Source organism: Bombyx mandarina, chromosome 10, assembly GCF_030267445.1.
Source record: "Bombyx mandarina strain Sakado chromosome 10, ASM3026744v2".
NCBI lineage: Eukaryota > Metazoa > Arthropoda > Insecta > Lepidoptera > Bombycidae > Bombyx > Bombyx mandarina.
In genome coordinates this window covers 5,192,946-5,218,883 of record NC_143217.1, presented here as the reverse complement: position 1 = coordinate 5,218,883, position 25,938 = coordinate 5,192,946, and the positions used below count along the sequence as shown (strand labels likewise).

The window sequence follows — 25,938 nt, the reverse complement described above, 5'->3', positions numbered from 1 at the left end:
TCAGTTAGCAAGGTAAAAAAAAACTTAAAAAAACACAGCACAGTGTGGCTAAATTGAACACAGTAATGTATTTCGGACACTGCGAATATAGACAATTACGTCTACCATAATTGTATCTATATCAATTGGCGTTTGATGTTTAGAAATTAGCGGTAATATTGTTGTCCACAGTACTTGTTAGTGCATTACGATAGAGTAATTTTTAATATTAAAATTAGAGTAAAAAATAATATATAATATTTAGTGATGTTTAGTGCTATTTTTAACCGACTTCCAAAAAAGAGGTTCTCTGTTCGATTTTTTATGTGTGTTAGTTACCTCAAAACTTGGCTCTGGCTGATATTTTTTTTAAAGCTGGTGCTTCTCATTCGTGTTCCTCCTTAAGTTTTATCAAATAATGACCAGTAGTTTTTACTAATTCATATTTAATTGACTTTCGACTACATTTTTGATATTCTCAATTTATTTTGTTCTGTTGAAGTCAGTTTTCTATTTAGTAAAAACTTTGAATTATAAAGCAGCAGTGTCCCCAGAGCCAATAGGAGGCAATTTTTTTTTTTAAAGCTACACTTACTGTAAGATATAGGTCAAACTAGAAACACCGCTTAGCATATAAAAAAAAACAGCAGAAATGCTGGCATAGCTGCTCTAAGTTAACGCGAGCACACTCTGTAGCCATTTTTTTTTAGGGATGGTTTATTGCTCAGTAAAACGTGTTTATTTAACTGTTTTATTGTGCAAACATTCTTAGGATTCACCGATCCTGGAGTCGATACCGCCAGGGGGACGAGCCACTGGCTTCGTGACCAGAATGAGAGGGATCATCGACAACGGGGTCATGTTCTGCGGAGCCCAGCACGGGGCGCTCGATAAATACGCTCTCATGATCTTCCCCATGTGTTTTCTGCTCTTCAATGTAATTTACTGGACCACGTACTTAAGTTGAGCGCTTCGGCGGACACGAGATTAATAAAATCGTGCCGTATCACAGTTGACGAGACAATGTTGTTATAAAGTTTACAAACATCCTAATACGTATTATAAGTTAATCAATATTCACGTATTACGACGATAAACCATATTATGTAAATATAATAGTTTGTACAGTGATTATGGACATTCGCTTTGGTGATAATATGTACTTAATTGTATTTAATTATAGTTGTTATACAATGCTCATCGATTATACAAAGCCCCGACATATAATAGACGTAAGATGGCAATATAGGGACCACATGTGAGCTCAGTACAAAATATTCTAAGCAATAAGCCTTTTTAGGAACAGGTGCCTTGATTATTCGATTTTATAAAAAAAAATATAGATACATGTTGTTGTAGTAAATATTGCCTTCTCCCGGGTGTAAGGGAAACGTTTCCAAAAACAACTGATTCTAATCATATTTCATTTTAAAAAAATATAAACGAGTCCTTGAATTTTACTTATCATTTGCGCGCAATGTATAACAATGACGCGCGAGGTCAACAGCCTCGTGTGTTATTAGGGTGTTGCGCCCACTAAGTGTGCGGGTTACGGATTCGCGAATTTATTTAGTTGCTCAGTCGATTGTTATAATGAGTATATGATGTTGTAGGTTTATTACATTGGTCTCGTGAACGATTCCCTTGCACCCACTATTCCGATCGATTCTTTGAATTATTTCAAGCAACGGAAAGCCTTATGTTATTCGTATAATCGCTGAACACGTACGTAATCCTAATGAACTTGATTGACCTTATTCTTAAAACAGACATCCGTGTCTATTTTGAATTAACAATGTCCACGTATTGCAAGATAATGGGACTGTTTGATGTTTCGGTATTTAAAAATGCTTCTTATTATTAAAAAAAACTGAAGAGAAATGGTTGATGTTTCTTATTATGTTAATTTTGTCAAATTTAATTTACGGTAACGCATGATTTAAGGACAATAACTAAGAATGTCATCTCTGTTGTCAGAGTTACATGCGTTCAGGAATGTACCAAAATTATCCAGCTTTCCTCAAATAGAGCTCTCAAATAGAGATAAAACATGAGGCATTATGTTTTAAGATGAGGTCAATTAACGAAATTTTAATACAATGAAAGTAATATAAGCTGGTAAACTAGATTTTTCATATAGCACCTTAGAAAAAGTTTTTACTTACTACTTAGTATGAGCACGCACTACGGTTCTTTGCGTCACTTCAACAGTGCCTTATAATTAAGATAAAAAGGACTAATGTTTTATATAGTTATTAATGAACAGACCTTTTTTACTTCTAAAATTATTTTATGATAATCCTTAAACTTTGATCACTCGGATCGGATCTTAATCAATGTGATGGTCGGAGCGGCACGACGGTGCGATAAATCATTGAATATAAATTTTACTTATACAAACATTCTGCACCCGGTATGTACGTTATTGCAGTTTTAAAAATCTCGCGCATTCACTAAACTAACGAATTGTCGCACAATTTTCACCGAGAAAAATGTGTTTTTCCCCTGGCTCTTCGCTGGTAGCCTAAGAGGTTATTCCAGCTTCGCGCGGACGAGTAAGTAAAATCACGGGCTCAACCTGAGAAATTTTGCTAATACTAGCCCTAGCAAGAGCAGTGCTTGGCAGAATCTATCACCGGATCGGTATCGCAACCCACTGAGAAGATCCGTCGTGAAACTCAATGGCTGGTGTCTATAGGTAAAAAGGTATATGTTTGAATGATAAACTGCGCGAAAACCTAGCTGTGCGTCTGCGTAATAACTTCTTCAAATCATAAAATCTTGCTATGAAAGTCGACTCGCGTTTAGCCGCAGTGCGTGCAAACTTTTAGTTATAAGAACTTAGGAATAAGCATACTGCCAAGAATGTCTGTTATTTTGTAAAAAAAACATGCAACCAAAAAAAAACATTTTGTTAGTTACAATACAATTATAATTAATTATCGTTAGTTATCGTTTTAGATATTTTATTAAAATCTTAAGAATGTTACCAGTTTAATTTATTAAAATAATTTCTGTTTTTAACTTATTTCGTAACATTATTTTTTGATCCAAAAATTTACTGAAAACCTAATTTATTCAGTTTAGGTTCTTGTAAGTAATGAGAATCATAAGATTTGACATCATTGCATGAACACCACACGCTTAGATAATGAGTGGACATTTCAGTTACCATCTGAAAAGCCGGAACGCATGGGCATTTAGTTTCATTTATACATTATTTTGACGCACCAGTTATTACTAACTGGTAAACTAAAGTTGTGTCGCAATTTATTTGGAATTACGATTAAGAATAGTATCAACAAACTTTATCTTGTCCTTGTCCGGGTAATGGGCAGAAAATGTCTTTAAACATCAGAACGGTGGTTAAAATAATGTAGGAGTTAGTGGGTGGATTAAATAACAAATAATAACGATATATTGCTACTGCTAGCGGATGTTTAGTGAAGCAGTGTGCTTAGTGCGAGTTTTTTAACGTTCTCACAGCGTAAAAGTTAATTCAAATTTGTATGAAGTTGGAACGTTTGGCTATGTTTGCCGCCTAGGGGCGTTGTTCCAACTGCATACAAATTTGAGTTAACTTTTACGCTGTAGAGAACGTTAACATACTCGCACTAAGCACACAGGTCGTGGAAGATGGCGCTCCAAACCCTCAGATGTAAGGAATAAGACTGCAGGAGAAGGTTGAAGCGTCTGTCGTGTCTAAGTCTCACTGGGTACCTGGTTTACTAGGCTTCGAGGATTACTCACAAGCTGTGCCTTATTTTGCAAAACACATAATAATTGTTCACTTTCACAATAATTTCAATCTATATTTTTAATATTGTTATCTGACCTAGTCATAGACAGTTTTGATCTTATTAGACGTAAGTTATGTGTACCTACTAACAACATTCTAACGGTGGATACCGCTATAGCACAACAATCTAATACCTACACAAAAAGTTTGCAGTCATAGATTGCAAACACAATTATTTTAAATTTTCATGTTAGTTTATTTTATTTTTAATTAGTTCTAGTATTCTAATATCAACATTTATTTTTCATTTTTGTTTTTTTTTAGTTGATATCTTGGCAACACTGAAACAATTGTGCCTGTCTTAAAATCGTTAGATATAAAACAGGATCAAGGATCGCTTTCAATAATTACGCTGAAAAAGCTTAAACGCGTCAAAACAGACGCTTGTCTGAATTATAACCGCCAAATTCGTTTAGAATTCTTTGGAGTTATACCTTAATTGTCAGCTAATTGCATAGCCTGCTGTTAATTATTAAGAGTAAATGCACAAACCATTTGAAAATATTTTCTTTTTTTTTCGATTCTGAATATTAACTTCGTCGACTGTTTTTTAATTTCATTTAATAAATTTTAATGTAACTTTTTGACGCGTTTAGGCTGATGGTACATTTTCTCTATGGCAACTAGTATTGATTTTGAAAGAAAAATGAATCTACCTTACATATTTTTAAATGTAAATAAAGTAATGATGAAATAAAAGACATTATTTTAAACTACAAACTGGTTTTATTTACATTAAATCTATTTACACTATCTACACAGTCAATCCTAAAGCGTATTTTTTTATTAACTTAATGAACATGTCTGGATGTATCTAAGCATTTTTCTAATAGAGATGAGAATTAAACACAAAAAAATAAAAAAATAAAATGAAAATCGGGTTGAATTTTACGGTACACACATTTACTAATCATCATAACCATAGTATTTGGCTTCTCTGAAAGCTCGGAACATGTCATCGGAATTCCTTCGTATCCTCCTGCCGATCGGCTCCAAGTCTTGGTAGCACTTAGGAAATACTTTTTCGATAATGTCCACGGCTTCCAATTTATCTATCTGTCGTACAGCCAATACAGAATAAAGCGCTTTAGTCTTCACACAATCCTGTAACAAAACAAGCGTACTTAAAAGACCATATTATAAACAATCTTTATTTCACATTGTCATTGCTTTGTCTGGGTCAAAGTCACAGCTAGTGGTTACCGAAGACGATAGAAGTCAAAATATAAATATCGCTATCCATCTTGAGATATGTGATCGAAAGTTGTATTTTACTGTATGTATAATGCTACGTTGTGATCTAAATAAATATTTGATGGTTGTAGTGTTCCGTGCGAGCTCAAAATAAGCAACCAGTAACCAAAATATACAACCAGTAACTTAGCTGTAATTATGCACAATCGACCCACAGTTTCCATCTTCTATCATCCATCCATCAACGTATGTAAAATGATAATACGTCTTACTATATTATAAACAACTTAAGATTTGAGTAAAAAATCGTCCGATCAGCCTCCTTCCAGTCATAGGCAGTTTTTTTTTTAAGTATACATCGGTGGACGAGCTCACAGCCCACCTGGTGTTAAGCGGTTACCGGAGCCCATACACATTTACAACGTCAATGCCGCCACCCACCTTGAGATAAGAATTCTAAGGTTTTAATATAGTTACAACGGCTGCCCCACCCTTCAAACCGAAACGCATTACTGCTTCACAGCAGAACGACTCCATAAACGCCTCTGGGACTTTGTCATCTTAAAAGGCATACTAGTCGACGAGCAGTTTACATTTCGCGTTAAACAATCGTGCGTCTAACCGCCTCACAAAGAACATCTTTGTAGGGCCTAAAAAACGCATACCCGTCCCCACGGGAGGCCTCCTCTTAGATATGGCGAAGGCGTTCGACAATTTATGGCACCACAGTTTGATTTACAAACATGGGCGTGTCAGTCTCGTGTTCATCATACGATTCTTCCTGTCGAGCCGTTCACCAATCAGCATTCTCGTCGAATGTGACGATGGGTTCGTCGTGAAAATTAACTCACAGAGAACTGACTGTCGCCAGATCTCCTCAGTGGGTCACGAATCCGATCTAGTCGTAGAGTCAGGGAAGCACTGCCTTTGCTAGAGCTAGTGTTAGCAAAGTTTCTGTAGGTAGGCATAAAAAAAAGGAGTCCGCGCGGGTGGGTATCACCACCCTGCCTATTTCTGCCGTGAAACAGTAATGCGTTTCGGTTTGAAGGGTGGGGCAGCCGTTGTAACTATACTTGAGACCTTAGAACTTATATCTCAAGGTGGATGGCGCATTTACGTTGTGGATGTCTATGGGCTCCAGTAACCACTTAACACCAGGTGGGCAGTGAGCTCGTCCACCCATCTAAGCAATAAATAAAAAAAAAGGTAGAAAATTGGGTACAGGTTATCTTGTACTACGGGCAATCTGTGAAGAAATAATTGTAGTAGTAGCCATAAAAACGTATTTTGTAAGTACTCTGGTAAGTTTTGTTTGTTTTAAAACAACAGTTTGGAAAGTTACCTCATGCGCCTTCTTTATCTTAGTCCATGATGCATCTCCCTGAGACCAAGCACTCGCAAAGGAGCAATGAGTGAGATTAGCTGCCCGGATCTCTGTACAAGCCAAATGTTCCATGTTCTTAAAATCTAATTCGTTTCTGCAGAAATCAAACATGTGGATCATTTCATGAGCCAATACCCCTTGTACCATCCCTTTCCTCGTGGATACATTCTGGCAGACAACAATCTGTAAAACATTAACTTATCAATATGCATTATAGGAGACACTGCGGTAGTCAAGTGTGACCTAATTTTCAATGGAATATTAGAATATGAGTATAGAAGTTATAATTTGTATCTATTTTGGTTGTCATAAACATGGACTTAATAGTGTCGATTAGTTTGAACCATGAAAAATACTACTACAAATTAATGATATAAAATTATGTGTATAATATTAATAAAATTTTAAAAAACAACTACCTGAAACTCATACAAAACTCTATCACACATTAAGGCTAGCAATAGATTTCTTAGACATCTTTGTGAGCCATTTTATAAATAAAAAAAGTATAGAGCCTAGAAATAGCCTGCCTATTGTCAATACACTTAATGCCACTTAAAGAATGAGTATTTCCTCCTATTTAAATCTTGATTACGTATATCATCTTTTACAGATGATGAAAATTATCATACAAAATGACAACTACAATTAGTAACCGTTTATCTATGGTCAAAGTTTCCTTTCCACAATTAAACATTCTTTAAACAATAATTCCACATTGAAAGACAAACAAAACACTACTTCTTACCTGATTCAATTCTGGATCATAACCACCACTGACTGAGTAGTCACACACTTCACAGGATATATGACGTCGGATATCAATGGGACTGAAAGTTAAAATATTAATTTAAATTGTTAATAGCAATCCACCAATAGCAATACAGCTAAATAAAAACAATTCCATATATATTTAAGGTAAGATTGAATCATTCCAGCGAATGATTGTGAAATTTCAATTTAACAATCTTTTTCAATTTTAACAATCTTTAAAATGTTTTAGCTCTTTATCCATTGAAACATGCGGTTTGTCTGTGAAAACATGCACTACTATTTTTTTATTTTTTTTGTAATAATTTATTTCTCGAAAATTATCATAGTCTTTAGTACATGCCATACTAAATTGTGTAATTAACTCTGCTTCTGCTTTAAGAATGCTCCGGTTTACATATTCATATACCATACCATGTACCATATCAAGGAGCAAGGGCAAGATTGGGTCAAGTGGAGACAAATTGTGAGGGCCCTATGTACCAGCGGGTACCCTAGAACTACAACAACAATGATGTAAGGGAAGGGAGATATGGCAAGAACGATTTCTAATGAAAAATGAATTGACAACAAAGCATCCAAACAGCCCAAATAGCAAATAGTCCAGTATACTAAGGTTATAATCGAGAGTCAGCATTCTTGCAAAAAAAGCACTGAACATCTCACATTAAGTTCATCAGCAGTCTAACAATATGCAAGGCCGGATAAAACAAATAAGTTGTTTATTATTACTACTACTACTTAAAAAGTTTGTTTGTGTGATTCAATTACTATATTAATAATTTTATCTTAAATCTCTAATATTACTTGTTATAGCATTTTAACAAACATTCAATTTATATTTTCAATATATTTGTAATTATAACTAAGTATTTATAGATTATTTTGTTATTTTTAGATTATTTATGAGATTATTTTTGTTTTGATCTCAGAAGTGACGTTCTCAAGGACAACTATTATCTATTAAATTGCCTACAGAAAAGAATACTTTAAGTTACTGAAAATCACGGAACTCTTCAAATTTCGGGATCCATAAAGAGACTAATTTTCCCTATAATTTGTACAGTATGTACACATTTTCTTGAAACCTTCTGTAACACAAGTATAATTATACTCTCAGTAGTTATTAAAGAGAGTTCAGGCATTTAACCATTGGAAAGGACATTACGACTATACGAAATTCTATAAAATTTTATTCAAATATTTGGTGTATTTTTTTATAAAAATAATCTATTTTAATGTTTAATACGCACATACTTAAAATAATAATTACCAGCCTGAACTTTTGAGAGCAGCCATCATTATTTTAACGATCGGACCTGAAATAATATGATTTTGGTGGTTATTGTTTTAAATTTATGTATGATCAATAATATCTCAGGCTATTTTAGCTCTCTATATTATGGAATTGAGTTAGAAAAATTCATAAATTCTTGATGGACACATCTCGTTCAATCGAAACAGTTCTTAAATTGCTAAGTTTACTTTTTCCTTAATACCCAAACATAAAAAAATATTTAGTTGCTTACTGGTTTGCACACATTTGAAGACGTTCTGTTCACATTTTAGCTTTTCTATATTCTCTTTTCCTTCTTTTCCAATGAGAACATTGGTTATTTTGGGCTTAAAACTCCCTTTTCTTTCCGGATACAAATCGTATCCCCATGCATCAGGTTTCTTTTCATTAGAATTTTTTTGGTTTGTATTATTTTCTGTGTTAGTTTTCGTTTCAGCAGTACTGCCATCCGACATTTTTAATCAACATTGACTTAAATTAAACCGAGTAGTTTTAAAGGTTATCGGAATAAGACAGGTCTGATAAAAGTACCTAACCGCTATCGTAGTTTTGTCAATGTTAAAAACTAACTATAACCTCAAAAATGGTGAAATAAAATGACAAGTTCGTTTATCATTTCAATACATTCTTCTACAAACTTAAAATTTACATTAAATATTAAATTTTTTGTATCGTATTTGTATATAGGTATAATACCTACAAGTATGTATGTACCTATGTACTGTAATGTTATAAATTATATTTTTGGGTTTTGAAATTTGAATATTTTTACACATCCGTTAAACAGGCAATGGAAATGTAACACAGACCATCCTACGATTTTTTATAAATAGAAGAATAAATGTCCGCTATATAAAAGAAAATTAAATTGATTGTATAACTAAACTAAATACAATAAAACTGCCCTTTACGACACATTCTTAAGAAATACCAAAACCAAATAAAAATCCGTTTACTTTTTTGAAATATGTTTTGACTGATAATAACTTTACCTACCAACGTAGGCAAATACGACTTTACCTAAAAAGTCATCGTGGTCTAATGCTGGCCACTCACATGCGCGTAAATATTCGTACATTGTACGAATGTTCGCGCGCATGTCAAGGGCCGTCAAACATTCATTCGCAAACTTAGCGGCTGTGCAAATGGGTTCGGTACTCAATTTGCGAACCCATTTTACCCATTTGCGCTTCCTCCTACACTTGTTTATGAATGTCTCACGAATTCCTCTTCTTTTTTAATTCGCCAATAGAACATTGAATAGAAAGTTTTTAATTCTTTCCCATGCGACATTAACGGCCATTCCGTTTTTATAGGATTTCTTTTGAGGGTCCCACATGGTCGATTCATTTTGCAGGAGTTCAATGAACTCCATCACCTTGGTGTTGTTCCAATCCATGATGAAGGTACGCTACACAGTAGATGTCACGAACTATGAAAATGGCGATACGTCCGTTACCTTCGCAATCGTGGGCGCAACTGGTCACACGAATGTGTGGAAGACTACACGATTGATCGAGGTTCGCGCGCTTTGATGTCCATTAAAAAACCGACACAGCTTGGAAAACCGCGAATGCAGCGAAAACTTTGCATAATCATTTGCAAATGTCGTCCTACACTTGCGGGTTTGCGTATTCGTGCGAATGTGAGTGACCGGTATAAAGGACGCCTGATTTATCCGAATCGTAGCGTGACTGTGTCGAGATTAAATTTTACATTCCCATTCCCACACCCACAGGCAAGTAAACAGTCTCTATGATTGGAACTAGGACGATAGGATCAAGTGACAAGTAGGTAGGTAAGTAGGTACCTACTCAAAATTAGAAGGTGAAATAAAGTCAAAACCCATTTTATTTCCTCATGATCTTTAGTAAGCATCGGTTAATATGAGTATGATCCCACTCAATGTGCGCATTTGTTGGTTGCATTAATTTTTCACAATGAAAATTATAGGTTTCTGTAAAATAAAGAAATATGATAATTATAAAAAAATAAACGCAGTTAATATGTCTTATATATTACTTTGGTAAAAAGATGAAAACATACCCAAAACTTGTAAAAAACTTTCAAAGGTTAACTCATTTCTTATAATACTGGCGATATAAATGTTCACGTCATTTTTTCTGTCACAGAATATTTTCAGTACATTACAGAGTGGCTTCAGTATTGAAGGATCATATACAATATCTGCACCAAGTATTACATCGGGCCTTTTATTTGGTAGATCGGTAATTTCATTCCAATCTAACATCTTAACATCTAAAAATTTCAATGCATAAGTATATTCAAATGTACCTACACAAAAGATAAATAGTATAGTCAAAGTATTGCATTAAGGTGAACTTGTTCAGGAATTCCAAAATTGTATGAGTAAACAAAAGTATTTTATTTATTACTAGCGACCCGCCCTCGCTTCGCTTCGGAAACATTAAATTTTATTATTTATAGTTGAGTCCCGCGATGTTACCCGTGGTTATTGTCGTACCGCGGGTGACGCCGCGGGACGAAGCTAGTCTAAAAAAAGTAGCCAAAGTTACTCCTTATATCATCAGCTACCTGTCAGTGAAAGTCCCGTCAAAATCGGTCCAGCCGTTCCAGAGATTAGCTGGAACAAACAGACAGACAGACAGAAAGACAGACAGACAAAAATTGTAAAAAATGCTATATACCGTATATATATTCATATGCATGCAGTAAAAAGCGGTTATTTCAATATTACAAACAGACACTCCAATCCATACTAATATTATAAAGAGGAAAGATTTGTTTGTTTGTTTGTTTCGAATAGGCTCCGAAACTACTGGACCGATTTGAGAAAATTCTTTTTCCATTAGAAGCCGACATTGTCCCTGATGAACATAGGCTACTTTTTTTAATTTATTTTTATTTTATTTTTTTGGTTTCATGTGTGTTGTAATGTTTCCGAAGCGAAGCGAGGGCGGGTCGCTAGTTTTATTTATATGTATAGATGTAGTGAGTAATACTCTTGTGAATTACTAATTTTTATACTTTAATAAATAATTTTTAACTTTTTGTCATGTCTTACCAACTCTACTAACATTGTCTAATTCATATGTTGTGCCATCAGAGCTTCTGTTTTTACATTGTGATGGAAAATTTATATCCACATTTTCACACAGTACTTGTAGAACATCTTCATGACAATCAGTCATTGTTACTGATTTAGGTTCACAAAATTTTGCTAATGTGATACCAGTGAATCCTATACCTGATCCTAATTCTAGGACGTCTTTTGATGAAAACAGCTCTTTGTTACATAGAATCCAATCAGAAAGCATCAATGCAGCCTAAAATAGTAAATAGTAAGTATAGCAACATAGCATATATCATATAGCATATATATATATATACATATATGTATACACATATGGTTACTCAATCTTTCTTATTTTTTATTTTGTAGGCAGGTAGGTAGCATATGGGCCACCTGATGGTAGATGGTTACCATCGCTCATGGAGGACAGCAATGCCAGGGGCACAGCCAAATCACTGCCTGCCATGGATAATAATTTGTTTTGTTATTTTTCCAGATGCTGTGTTTATTTTCGATGTATGATAAGATATTTTTTGGCAATTACCTTGGTGGACCAGTATAGGCCTGCCTTCTCAAATCATTCTCAGCTTAGCTTAGTATCAGATTAGCATTTGTTTAGAACAGTCTTTACTGTGAGAAAAGCATTTTAAGAGTGAACCCTTTTTACATATTGATCAACTCAGCTCAGTTTGATTTTTTGAACAAGTAATTTACACCGCTTCATGATATAATATATACATGTCTGAATGTATTAAATGTAAAAAATAAATAATTAGTGAAATGTTGTTATATGTTTTGCATTTGTCTAAGTACAAAATGATTTTAAAGTACTTGTAAAACACTTCCCTGATAGCAATCATTTCTAGTTGCTGGTTTGCGTGAGTAAAAAAAGCTTTGTGTGCCAATCTTTTTATTTTCTTTATTTGAAATTAAATTCCTACACATGTATGGCAAGATGTTTTTGCCATGTATGGCTTTGGAACGAGCTCCCCTCCAGTGTTTCCTAAGTGCTATGACATATCCTTCTTCAAATAAGGTTTGTGGAGAATATAAAACAGTAGGCAGTGGCTTGGCTCTGCCCCTAGCATTGCACACATCCATGAGCGACAGTAACCACTCACCATGAGGTGGGCCATATGCTCGGCCGACTGCATGCACAGGAAATTAAAAAAGTAAAATAAAATAATGTCACTGTGAACTGATGATGAATTTCACTCTACATCTTTTAGCTTATTTCACCTGAAAAACCAGAATACATACGACACCAGTATCAATTCAGTTACAAACCTTAATACAAGATTAAAGTAATGCTCTGTCTTACACTTAAAAATATATTTCCTTACGGCAGAAATTGGCTCTACTTATACTTGTGGGCTTGCCCTATGCATATATTAGATAGATGTAAGCGAGATTGGGATTATGATGTTATATGGGGTAATTATAAAGGTTGATATCTCATTTTATGGTTTAAATCTTTCAACCCAAAGTTAGAATTAAAACAATTTTGACAATTACCTCCCAGGTGCGCATTCCTGTGGTACCATTAACAACCATATTCTTCGTTTCTTTCATAGTTATAATATTATTAAGATCATTGCTGATAACATAGTGCCGGTAACAATAGTCTTCTATAGCACTGTTATTCATTGCTCGACACAATTCAGCATATAGATTATCGTGAACCTCCTGCACAGGTTCTATACAATTTATTAGCTTTTTAAGGAATATCCTAGATAATTCTGTGCTGATAGGATACTTTTTAATAACAGGACTTCTCAATGTTAAATCCACAAACAGTTCCTGCCACGACCACGTCATTAGTTTCACAGAATCGGGCTGAAATATCATTATTTCATAAGTATTTATATCAATTTAAGATTTCTAGGCTTTTTATGGGTTTCATTTGTCGTTTACCTCAATATGAAAATTTGTACAACCTCTAAAAAGCTTTCGAGCTAGGTCTACCAATATTGTGTTCTCTAAATTACTCATGATAGATATTTTATTCTAACAAGTTTTGGATTGTATGTACCTACACCGTTTATACCATTTAAAACATAAACCGACATGACCACAATACCGATGCAAAACAGCGGAAAGTAGAAATAAGTTGTATTATCTATGGTAGGAATTAAGTCCACAGATTATTATATTACTACAGATTAATATACTAATTAATACTAATTATTACTACTACTATTAGCGGCACGCTCTGGCTTCGCACGAGAATTTAATAAAAAATTCAAAATAAAAAATTATAATACACACAGATAAACTATATACATATACATAAACCACATACATAATAATTTTTAATAAGAATTAAATTTTTTTAATTTTCATTTTTGTAAAAAGGTAATTTAAACAAAACAACAAATATTGAGTTTATCGAGTCAGAGCTTCCCTGTATACAATAATTGATGTTGTTTTTTTTTGAAAAGAACACTTATTGCGGCATAACTATATTAGTTAGACATATGCTGACGCGACACTTATTGTAAATAATGATGTGCGTCTTGCGCTTGCTTCTTGACATCATTCCAGGTCATGCTGGCAGTCCTCACCTCGCTCTGTTGAAGTTACTAAGTTAATAAAGAATATTGTATGTTATTGTCTATGAAAGAGTATGGAGGACAAAAATAAAAGGAAAGCGGTCTCTTATGGGAGACCAGTTGAGAAAAAATCTAGATCCACCTGATCCAGTAACTCTGTTATTAAACTCCTGCAGCACTAAGAGCAGGCTTAGGGACCTTGGTAACCGTATTCATCCAACTCGCCAAAGAGTTCGACATGCAACCTAAACCTCAAGAGTCGGTCCCCCAAGGCACCAAGAGCCAAGGCCCAAACCCGGCCATGGACGCCGTCCGGGCTGGGTGCAGTGTCCTTCGCGCACATTTTGCGCACGGCCACACGGAGATACATCAGCCTACTGAGTTTCTCATGTGCCTATACAATTTTATTCAGACTAGCAGTAAAAAAAACTGTTATAGTGATTATTTCATTTCTAAGTCACTTTTCCTAAAACCAAAAGCTTCAGTCTTTTAATTTGTTTGACTAAAATTAAATATAGTACTTGTTACTTTACTTATGTCAAATGACTTTTGTTCCCTTTGCCGGTCTAATGAAAAATATCAATGAATTTAATGAAAATTGAAAACAAAGGAGCTTAAAAATAAAGACATAAATTGCTTTAAAAAATGGAAAAACAAGTAAAGATAACACGAAAACGTAAGTTAGAAGAGAAAGAAGACGCAAAACCGCGAAAAAAACTGGCTAGGACTGTTGAACCAACCAAGTCTAAACCAAGAATAGTCAAAGAAATAAAACTTAAAACTAAGTCACAATCAGTTTCGGCTGAAACTGAAAAAATACTATTACAACCCTCTAGCACGATAAGTGATGAGAAAGCAGACGCCACAGAAGGTTCGGTTGATTTATGGGATGAATCAATTGTTTTGGCGCAGGTTGAGAAAATACCAGAAAAATTGGCAAAAAATTTGGTATCTTTACTATCCGAAGGTTGTACTTTACCTTTCATTGCAAGATACAGGAAAACTGCTGTTGATAATTTGATGCCTGATCGGTCAGTTTATATTTCTTAATGCAATAGATATCAAATAAATTCAAACATGTTATTTTATAACAACAATTTGAAAAAAGGTAACATAGATATTTAAATTCCTAACAAAACTAATGTTTCCTATTCGGTTTTACTATATAAATGAAATTAAAATAAACCTTATTCTGAAAAGTGCAATGTCTAGTGCAGCAGTCGGCAAGTGACCCAATTATGATAATTCACAATTTCAATTTATTTCAAAAAACATTTTTTATAGCCTTTGATTTCAAATATGTTTACGCATCTCTTACAAGGCAAGGAAATAAGTAATATTTACGCCTGGACTAAACATTTTATAGAAATGGAAGAGCAGTAATTGAGGAGTAAAAGAGCTGCAAGTGGCTCGTGAGCTATGTGTTGCCGACAAGTGGTCTTGTGTATGCATATATTAAAATAAATGGTCTACTTAAGCAAACATAAATGTAAGAAAAATTAGGAAAATAAGTCTGCATACATAATACATGAAACAAAAAATTAGGAAATTAAAATTTTATCAACAGCTTGCCTGTCAATTGGTTTGTCTATTGACAATGTTATTGACCACCTGACTGTCAATCAGCTTTCGATGATTCTCTTTATTTATATATGGTCTTTATCTAATAATACTACTACTACTACTACTAATTAATAGTGTTAAGATTAACAAGAATAGGTACATCATAGGAATGTTTCCCCATTTTATGGCCACATGTTACAGCCTAAAATGACTTATAAACCTTTTTTCTAGGCTACAAGAATTATATGAAACTTATCAGAATGTTATTCAACTGAAGAAAAAAGCAAAAAGTGTAATAGAAACATTAAAAAAATCAAAGAAGCTCACCCTGGATGTAGAGAAAAGTATCCTAAATGCTCGTAATCTGTCAGAATTAGATTTAGTTGTAAGTAAAGACAAAATTTACTCAAAACCTTTAAATCTAATATTTTTTTATTATATATTGGATGATCTCATCACCAGTAGTGTTCATAGTATGCCACAACCCATAGACAATAATTTAAATAGTGTCTTAAAATGTTTCAATTGTACTTAATCATATACTGTCACAATCCTATTCTTTAAATTAGAGCATGTAATTGTTTCTGTATGTAAAACTGCACGCTCTGTATTATATTTCAAGCCATTGTTGATGGTTATTTATACCAGTTAGGTCTGGAGTGAGCTCTGTGATCCTTCAATGAGCTTGTTTGAGATCACATGCTCCTCATTAGTTGAGGTGTATAAAGTGTTATCCCATAATCATTTCACTATTATCATATCAAGTTATAAAATGAATAATTTTATTATTTCAGTATGCACCTTTGAAATCACATTCCTTATCATTATCAGAAAGAGCTAAAAAACTAGGCTTAGAGCCTCACGCAAGAAATGCTTTAAATGGTAATTACATAGATGTTGAAACACTATGTACAAAGTCAAATGATGAATTATCAACTGTTGATAAAGTAGAAGCTCACATCACTCACATTGTTGCTGATATCATTCACAAAGATCCAAGAGTATTAGAAAAGATAAGAAGTTTGTGAGTTATTTTGAATTAAGCTTAACGCCTCACTGTCAGTACTAATTTTGTGATGGATACTTATTTGATTTCATTTTGATGACCTATTTGACTGCAAAACTAGATCAATGTATATTGATCACCCTGAATCCATAATTTTGGGAAGTATCTTATCTTTGCTCTCGAAAAGGACAAATGTTTTCTTGTAAAATGGTTTTAGCAACATCATATTTAATATTTCAGAAAAGAAGAAACCAAATTCACTATTGTAAGCAGCAGAACGAAAAGTTCAATGAAAGAAACAAAAGACAGTGGACAAAGGAAAATTGAATCAAAATCAGACCCCGAGACATACAAAATATATTTCGACTGGAAATGCCCCAGTCATTTTGTTAAATCATATCAGACATTAGCACTGAACCGAGGAGAAGACGAAAAAATACTATCTGTAAAAGTGGTTGTACCTGATTGGTTTTATAACAATCTGGAAAGGTTGGTCAAGATTATTTACATCTTCATCTTTGTATAGAATCCTAATCTGGAAACGGATGACCGTGCGTGTTTTGTTTCTAGTTATTAATAAATATATAATAGTTATTTGTTTTAAACCTTTATGAGAATTTTAGATGGTTATTTGTAGAGAGCTATAAAATTCAAAATCTTTTCAAACAGTTATGATGACCTGTGTGGATTCAAATGCAATGAACAGTCTTACACAAAGTGGCCAATTTAATAGTTCAAAATTCATACAGTAGACCTACATCTTTGATTGTGAGGTAAAATTTAAATGAAATGCTAGGCAAAACAGAAATTAACAATGGTATTACTCGTTGAGTTTACTTTTGCTAATAGTTATATTTTTAATAAAAATTCTCAATATTTTTCAGGTTTTGTATCACGTTATGGAATGGTATATTTTGGATAAAGAAGGGACTAAGTGATGCTTATAGTCGTCTCATCAAGCCCTGGCTGTCAAGACAAGTACGGAGTGAACTCACAGTAGCCGCTCAAAAAGAGGCTATGAAAACTTTTACAACAAACTTAGAAAAGTACCTACTGACTGAACCTATTAAAAATAGACGAATAGCCGGTCTGGATCCAGGCTTTAAAGCTGGATGTAAGGTAACTAACATATTTTCAATGTTTAAAAACGCCAATCAATGATCAAGTTGTATAGATTTTATTAAAATTAAATGTATCATCCGGTTATTTTATGACTATGTTAATAGGTAGGAATAATAAACCATAATGGTGATAAATTGGAAACCTTTACTTTACATCCTGATTTACGAAGGAAGAACGAAAATGATCCGGCAGCGTCATATCTGAAGAGCCAATTAAAAAAGCACATGTAAGTTTCTTATTTTGATTATCTATTTTATTTGACTTTATGGTTGGGTGTGCTATTTGCCTATGCCTATCTATATCATGCTATAGAAAAACGATAGTCAATAATAAACTGAATTTATTCGTTACTTATACCATAGATTGTAGTATTTTGCCAATAATTTTTATCCACAATATTTTTCAGGGTGGAATTAATCGGCCTAGGAAATGGCACCGCGTGTCGTGAAACTGAGACCTGGCTTAAGGAGTATCGCATCAGCGAAGACATTCCAGTTATTATTGTACCCGAACAAGGCGCTTCTATTTATTCAATTAGCAAAGAAGCCCAAAAAGTAGATTTTAAATGCTTAACATTTTTTAACAATTCAAAGTGAAAATTACTTAATTGAGTATACCTCTTTATTTGATAGGAACATCCAAATATGGACCCTAATTTAATATCCGCACTATCCATTGCTAGAAGAGTATTGGATCCACTTGGAGAGCTAATTAAGGCAAGTCATATTTTGTTGAATCATATGTGAGTTAGACTTTCTTTATATATTTATTGCATAACTAGCCGTACTCGCCCGCTTTGCTGGGCATTTAAAATTAACATTATTATTTATGGTCATTATTATTAGGGAGTCCAACACTGATACAAATATTAGCCTATCCATTAAGTAAATGCATTTTCTATATGGATACCAAGTTTCAAGTCAATCGGATGCATGGTTCAGTAGTTATAACGGAACATCCGTAAAAACCACTGTAGATTTATATATTAGTATAGATAATCACAGTATTTTATTGTTTAGGTGGAACCGAAGCACCTAGGAGTGGGCATGTACCAACACGATATTCCAACAAAAATGCTAGAAACAGCACTGGATTCTACCGTAGAGCAAATAGTCAGTTTGGTTGGTGTTGACATCAACACTGCATCGCTGGCTATGTTAAGGTTATTTGAGTACAATACCCACAAATTTATTTTAAAACGATTGCATATTTATATTTATTCGTATTAATATAAATAAATATCTCGATTATTTATGTTACTGGTGGTAGGACCTCTTGTGAGTCCGCACGGGTAGGTACCACTACCCTGCTTATTTCTGCCCTGAAGCAGTAATGCGTTTCGGTTTGAAGGGTGGGGTAGCCGTTGTAACTATACTGTGACCTTAGAACTTATATCACAAGGTAGGTGGCGGCATTTACGTTGTAGATGTCTATGGGCTCCGGTAACAACTTAACACCAGGTGGGCCGTGAGCTCGTCCACCCACCTAAGGAATAAAAAAATAAAAAAACTATTCTCAATCTGAGTCCTGTAGTGGACAGATGTCAGTTTATGTTACATAATTGTCCTGACAGTAGCGTAGCAGATACTTATATAAGTAGGCATTCTTCTGTTGTGATAGTATTTAATGATTGTAGAACGTATTGTTAGCTCGCTATGGCCTCAATGCCAAGAGATCTTAATGTGAATCTCGACTTACCCGTTGTGATGTCTATGCACTACGCATTCAAGTCAACACCAAGTGAACCGTGCGCTAATCTAGAACAGAATACAGATATTTCCTGTTTCCATTTCTGACTTAAACATTTTATAAAATCAGTTACAAAAGGACGTAACATTTTATGAAAGAACGAGTGCCTAGATCGAACGCCATACACCGGTGAAGTCATTAAACATTACAAACTTTTTATTGGCGTATTATCCTTATGACTTAAAAAGGATACGAGTCTATTAAATTTTTAACGGAGATCAACTATTTATTAAAGCATAAGTGATTTACCACCCTCCCCCCTCTTCGAAGCGCGTCGGTCGTTGACGGTGGGGATGATCGATATGAGAAAAACATCGATGTTAACATCGATTTAAAAGTATTGATGTACGTCTACAAAACATCGATGTCTAAAAAAAAAGGAATTTGTCTAAAAACAAAGAAAGGAAAATTTTTGAAAAGAAATAAAACTGTCTATTTTTTTTATTATTCGTATTTATTAATTAAAACTACATTATACGGATTATAGACTTCGTCAAACAGAACGCGTAATTAGCACGCGTCAGGGCGCTAAACTAACGCCGCGCTATGACGCCGGGATGTGTTGTACCACTACGGTAACATACCGTCAAACGGAGCGCCAGCGCTATGAGCGCTATAGCGCTGGCGCTATACAACACATCCCGGCGTCATAGCGTAGCGCTCTGACGCGCGCTAATTACGCGTTCTGTTTGACGAAGCCTTATAAGCGGGCGTTTAATTATTAAACTTGACTCCGACATCACACTTCACAATTTACATTTTCTTCATTCCACACACATTTATGTAGTACGGCTTACTTCGATTACATTAATCAGTGTCATTTACTTTAAAATAGTTGTACTACTTAAGGACTCACTAGTTAGAAAGTACATCCACCGTTAGATGGCCTTAAAAGATATATGGACGTTTCGATAATTCGATTTTTTTATTCTCACAGCATCGATGTGTCGATATTATCGAAACCAAAACATCGATATAAAAATTGATATTCAACATTTATGAATATCGGTCATCCCTAGTACAAGATATTTTTTCTCACAGACGAATATCCGGATTAAACGAAAGCAAAGCTAAGAAGATTCTAGACTATCGGCTAAAGAACGAAGGATTCAGTTCAAGAGGGGAGATCCTGAAAGTGGCCGGTATAGGAAAAATTACATATCAACAATGTGTTGGATTTCTAAAAATATTAGGAGGACCGGAACCTCTCGACGCGACAATAATACACCCCGAGAGTTACACTGTCGCGAAATCGTAAGTATAGTTTTAATTTCCGCACCTTTTTTTTCCTACCTAAGCTGATGGTCTTCAGAGACGATATCAGCGTCACCGAGCGAGTAGGTGAGCTCACGGGGTTCAAACCTGACGATGTTGCTAACACGAACCCTAGCAAGAGCCGCGCTACGCAGAATCTACCACCGGATCCGAAACGCGACCCACTGAGAAAATCCGGCGAGAAACTCAGTAGACTGTGTCTGTGGGTTAATTTACTCGCCGAGCCCTTCGTCGCAGGTAATTGGTTCGAGAAAAACGATGACCGGTATTCCGCACCACACCAATAAATTCTTTTTATAGACATAGATATAGATAGATAGCTCAACAAGTTCATCTGTGTTAAGTTGTTATCGGACCCCATAAACAATGAATTAATGAATTCGATAGTGCATCAAATACTCACAAGTAACTTTTTCTGAGTCAAATTTCGTTTAGGGCAGGATTTGACTGGGTCTCCAGGGATCAGCCATTGCGACGAGCACTTCCGATTATCGTACAGTCAGTACCCACTTTTAATCAGTAATGATTCGATTTAAAATCCTTTTATTATTGTGTCGGTTGAGCAAAGTAACACGGCAGTCGACGCGTGTTTGCAAGTTCGGTTCACTCAATTCTTGAGGTAGCCATCGTTCAAGTGTTTTTACTTTACCGATTTGCTTCAAGTGGTTTAATACAGTTTTATCACTTACCCCGAAGCCTGCAGTTATCTCTGAAGTGCTTTGTGATGGATCCGCTTCCACAATAGCCTTCATTTAATTCTTCATTTTCCACTTTGGTCTCCGGCCGTCCACGGGGTTGGTTCTGAAGGTCGAAATTTCCAGAACGAAGACGTAGAAACCAAAAACGTACCGTGATTTCTTTTGCGACACCAGCGTCGTACACATCATTAATCCTTCGAGCTGTTTCTGCAGCACTATTGCCACGGTAGAACTCGTACTTGTAAATATACTGATATTTCATGTTTTCGATTGTGCGGAAATAAGCGACGCCAAAGAAAAAAATGCCGAGGAAAAAACAAATGAATAACGGTTTTCAAAACTCAAATGTACCAGCTAAATGAATTTATAAATTTGAATTTGGAATTCTCAACCAAAGAGGAGATATTTCAGATTAAAGTATGTATATACAGCATCGATATATTACCAAATGTAATGGTATGGTAATATATCGATGATATACAGTCTATGTTTAGTAGTCTGTACGGTGTGGTGACGCGTCGCCATGCGCAAGTGACTGTTACTATGTATTGTTACATTAATATTTTATTATTCATGATAACACATAATGATGCTGGAGTCATGGTGCAGGCGGCTGGCCGATCCTTCGGCTGGTCGTAGGACCGTCGAGGCGATTCGCCCGATTCTTGTGGATTGGGTGAATCGTGACAGAGGACGCCTCACTTTCCGGCTCACGCAGGTGCTCACTGGGCATGGTTGGTTCGGTGAGTTCCTGCACCGGATCGGAGCCGAGCCGACGGCAGAGTGTTACCATTGTGGTTGCGACTTGGACACGGCGGAGCACACGCTCGTTGCCTGCCCCGCATGGGAGGGGTGGCGCCGTGACCTCGTCGCAAAAATAGGAAACGACTTGTCGTTGCCGAGTGTTGTGGCATCGATGCTCGGCAACGACGAGTCGTGGAAGGCGATGCTCGACTTCTGCGAGTGCACCATCTCGCAGAAGGAGGCGGCGGGGCGCGTGAGAGACGCACAAGCCCGCCGCCGTCGAGCGGGGGCCAGGGAGGCGGATCTCGCCCTGCCCTGGCCCTCTAAGTGTTTCGGGTCCCCCTCATATGTCGGTCTGGGGCCCGGCGAAGGGGGCCTAAGAAGACGACGTGCAAGCTGCTCTGTACGCGTTTTACGCAAAAGCATCCGGGTGATGGAAGGCTGGCTATCCTCGACCCACGCTGGTTCTGACCCAGCGGGGTATTTCGTAGGATAACCTATTCAAACCGGCGCCATCTAGGCGGGCTTCGGACAGCCTGCCGACCGAGAGGGCTGGTGGTCGTGGCGCCGACGATCGCTGGCCCGGCGTCCCGAGGGGGAGGGTGATGGGAGAGATGTGCTCCGCACTAAACGCTTCACTCTCCTCCCCTTGCCTTTTCATGAGTTCTGTCTCATGCGAGGGTTGGACGTTGGTTGTTGAGCGACAGGAGGTTTTAGTCGGTTCGACTCCGACATGCCCCACCCTCCATCCCCAGTGGAGGGTGGGAGACCGGCGATTTCCTCCTGACAAAAAAAAAAAAAGCACATAATGATCACATACATTTCCTGTCGTAAACTATACTTTTATGCATTTGTACCTGTAAAAAATAATATCAATGTTTCACATCTGCCAGCATTCCCGTGATGGCTAATTTTTATTTAATATTACAAAATTTTCTTTTTGAAATGAATAAATCAACGTGCAAGGCTTCAGACCTAACAAAAAATTCATGGATTGCTTGAAAGACGATATGTGTAAGAGGCTAGTGAACGAAGAAATGGTATACGATAGAGGAGTATGGAAGGAGAAAACATGTTTTGCCGACCCTATGTGACTGAGAGAAAGGCTAGAGAATGATTTTTTTAAAGGAAACTATAACCTGGTAACTAAGACCTTTAGGTCAAGACTTATTTTAATTCACCTAATCTTTTATGAAAAATGATAATATGAGGTGAAATTAAATGAAATTGAATAATATGATATGAAAATGAAATGAAATGCGATGAGATGAGATGATATGGGATGAAATATAATCTTAGTAAATGGTGGTCATTTACTGAGACTTTTTTCAGTGGACGTTTTGGAGGTCCCAAGAAGTCAGGGTCATCAGGGGGTACCGCACCATCTCTCAGGATGTGGCCTGTGCCCTCGCCGGATCCTTACCGTGGGACCTCGAGGTCGAAATCTTGGCCGCGACATACCGACGGAGAACACAGTCCTCGACTCGGGAACGGACACCCGGCCCGTCGGTTGTCGATCGGTGGAGGCGTGCTGCGCGTAGTCTGGCGTATGCTAAATGGAGACAGCGCTTGCTGGAGGAGCTCGGCCGAACTTCGGCCACTCGTCAGCGCACGCTCGAGGCACTGGTGCCTGTGCTGGAGGCATGGTCGAACCGGCGACACGGTGAGCTCTCCTTTCGCCTCACCTTTCGGGGCATGGATGCTTCTGAAGGTATCTGTGGAGAGTCTGCGGAAGAGAGCCACATCCGGGCTGCCACCAGTGCGGGCACCCGAACGATGACGCTCAGCACGCGCTAGAAGCGTGCCCACGGTGGGAGCACCCGCGGCGAAACCTCGTCGCGGTGTTGGGGCAGGACCTCTCTTTGCGGGCTGTCGTCGCCCGTATGGTAGAGGACCGGAGTTCGTGGGAGGCCATGGCTGGGTTCTGTGACTTGGTCATGGCGCTTCGTGAGGCTGAGGAGCGCGAAAGGGAATGGGATCCCTCTTCAGCTTCTCAGCGCAGAAGGCGGGGTGGACGGCGCGTGCGAGAGGCCGCCGCTCAGCCCTCGTAGGGACTATCGAGTGCCGGGTGCGGGGGCGCCTGGCACTCGACTGTTGGTCCGGTGGTGAAGCGCTGCAAGGTAGCTCCTGTGCGCCGCTCACGGTGTGTCTCCCGAGACGAGGTTCTACAGGATTTTCCCGGGGATGAAATCCCGTCTTTACATTAATACGGGTACCGCCTAAGGCGAGACTTTCGGCGCGCATCGCGGTACCGTAAGTTTCGTGTAGTCGGTGTGGTGGAGCTGGATGGGGTTTAGTCGATAGTCGTTCTGCGGGGCAAGTGCTTCGCACGCCTTTTTCAAGGCGTAGTCTCCTGTGAGAAATTGGGGGAGGTTAAGGACCTCGGCCCTTCTCTTCTCCCCTTCTTCCTCTCAGGAGGCGCCGGAGTCCGACATAACCCGGTCCGTTACCCCCCTCGACCGGGTATCCGTAAATGGATTCCCCAGCGTTAAAAAAAAAAGGTCCCAAGAAGTTACGTCCAGCGGCTTTGTTTCATTTTCCCACATTTGTCTACTTTCACAGATACTAAACAGTTAATAAACCACCGTTACTACGCATTTCAATCTGAAGAAACATTAAATAGACAAAATAAAACATACCACACAACTTCACCCCTCTCGAGTTCCCACCAAAAAGTCGCAGGAGAATGATGATTACAAAATTTTCTTTTTTCTAGCTTCGCCAAAAAGATTGGCGTGAACATAAACGAAATGTCTCAGTTAAATTTTCCGGCACTAGTTGAGCAGAAGACATCCTCTATTAACATTGACCGGATCAGTGAAGAGCTACAAACTGACGTCGGCACGTTAGACTTAATAATAAGCGCGTTCAAACAGAAGTCGTACGAGGAGAACATCATTCGATTCGTGAAGCCAGTTTATTCTTTATCCGTTCAAGTCAAGGAGCAACTCAAGGAGGGAATGACTCTCACAGGCTAGTTTTGTTATTGCATTCATGCACCTAAATTAAGGCAGTTCCTAGACTCACTTTACAAATCGGAACATGTGGTTTCTTCGCGGCAGAAATGGGAGAAATACTACGAACCCATTAGAGCTTACTTTTTTTTAAAGGATGCTATGACCCGGTAAATAAGACCTTTAGGTCAAGTCAAGTCAAAAATTTAAGAAAATGAGTTTTAACTTTGTACTGCTTAAAAACATGTATCCTATCAGTTTATAAAATTAAACTGTCTCTTTTAAATCAAGCACATACCATAAGTTATTAAAATGGAAAAAATAAAGAATTACAATTCTTCAATTACATTTTTGACGTTTACCAAAAAAATTTTTTTTTTAATTAAGCCACTTCAATTCTAAAGTTGCGATATGTCCTATAGCCACTAATTACGCAAATTACTGATAATTTCTGTTATTACTTTCAGTCTGTCATTAATTATGTTAAAAATCTTTGTCTTACAGGTGTGGTTCGTAACGTCGTTCCCTTCGGTTGTTTTGTCGACTGTGGCGTTGGCGAGAACGGCCTCATACACAAAAGTAAATTGGGGGCTAGTTCTACTCCTAGACTGGGCGACAGGGTAGAAGTCACCGTCATAGCGTTTCCCCAACCCAAACGATTGCAATTTAAACTTGAGAGGATCCTAGACTGATGATTAGTCATTCATGATTTGTGATATGTTATTTTGTAAGATTTAACCGATGCGAAAATGAAAATCGTAAATAAAAATCTTTTCACTATTTCGTTTGTTTTATT

General features: G+C 36.8%; 4 protein-coding genes across 8 annotated transcripts in view; 2 read left to right on the top strand and 2 right to left on the bottom strand.

The window, feature by feature from the left end:
- Positions 1-4,498, top strand: part of LOC114247914 (gamma-aminobutyric acid receptor subunit delta) — a 36,833-nt gene extending 32,335 nt beyond the window's left edge. For all 4 annotated transcript variants that reach the window (XM_028181000.2, XM_028180997.2, XM_028180999.2 and 1 more), the window contains exon 10: positions 752-4,498. In XM_028181000.2, coding sequence (XP_028036801.1) covers positions 752-946 — 195 coding nt within the window. In that variant the 3' untranslated portion in view covers positions 947-4,498. The remainder of the gene's footprint in view (positions 1-751) is intronic.
- On the bottom strand, positions 4,482-9,409 carry LOC114247915 (mitochondrial inner membrane protease ATP23 homolog). The gene is made up of 5 exons (XM_028181002.2): positions 8,657-9,409; positions 8,401-8,446; positions 7,105-7,186; positions 6,315-6,539; positions 4,482-4,882 (listed from the first exon to the last, which is right to left on the bottom strand). The coding sequence occupies exons 1-5, from the start codon at positions 8,877-8,879 to the stop codon at positions 4,685-4,687; spliced, it is 774 nt and encodes a 257-aa protein (XP_028036803.2). The 5' UTR covers positions 8,880-9,409; the 3' UTR covers positions 4,482-4,684.
- An 848-nt stretch (positions 9,410-10,257) lies between these two features.
- LOC114247918 (protein-lysine N-methyltransferase EEF2KMT) lies at positions 10,258-13,616 on the bottom strand. Its single transcript, XM_028181006.2, has 5 exons — positions 13,394-13,616; positions 12,995-13,315; positions 11,471-11,732; positions 10,471-10,683; positions 10,258-10,381 (listed from the first exon to the last, which is right to left on the bottom strand). The coding sequence occupies exons 1-5, from the start codon at positions 13,469-13,471 to the stop codon at positions 10,275-10,277; spliced, it is 981 nt and encodes a 326-aa protein (XP_028036807.2). The 5' UTR covers positions 13,472-13,616; the 3' UTR covers positions 10,258-10,274.
- Positions 13,617-14,580: 964 nt separating this feature from the next.
- On the top strand, positions 14,581-25,922 carry LOC114247917 (S1 RNA-binding domain-containing protein 1). 2 transcript variants are annotated; one of them, XM_089730294.1, is made up of 12 exons: positions 14,585-15,062; positions 15,826-15,979; positions 16,389-16,618; positions 16,841-17,089; positions 17,485-17,719; positions 17,827-17,948; positions 18,129-18,276; positions 18,355-18,438; positions 18,742-18,884; positions 20,513-20,725; positions 24,905-25,161; positions 25,647-25,922. In XM_089730294.1, the coding sequence occupies exons 1-12, from the start codon at positions 14,677-14,679 to the stop codon at positions 25,832-25,834; spliced, it is 2,409 nt and encodes an 802-aa protein (XP_089586420.1). In that variant the 5' UTR covers positions 14,585-14,676; the 3' UTR covers positions 25,835-25,922. The 2 variants fall into 2 exon arrangements, with proteins under 2 accessions (XP_089586421.1, XP_089586420.1); XM_089730295.1 differs by lacking the exon at positions 24,905-25,161 and having other exon boundaries at positions 14,581-15,062.
- Positions 25,923-25,938: the final 16 nt, after the last annotated feature.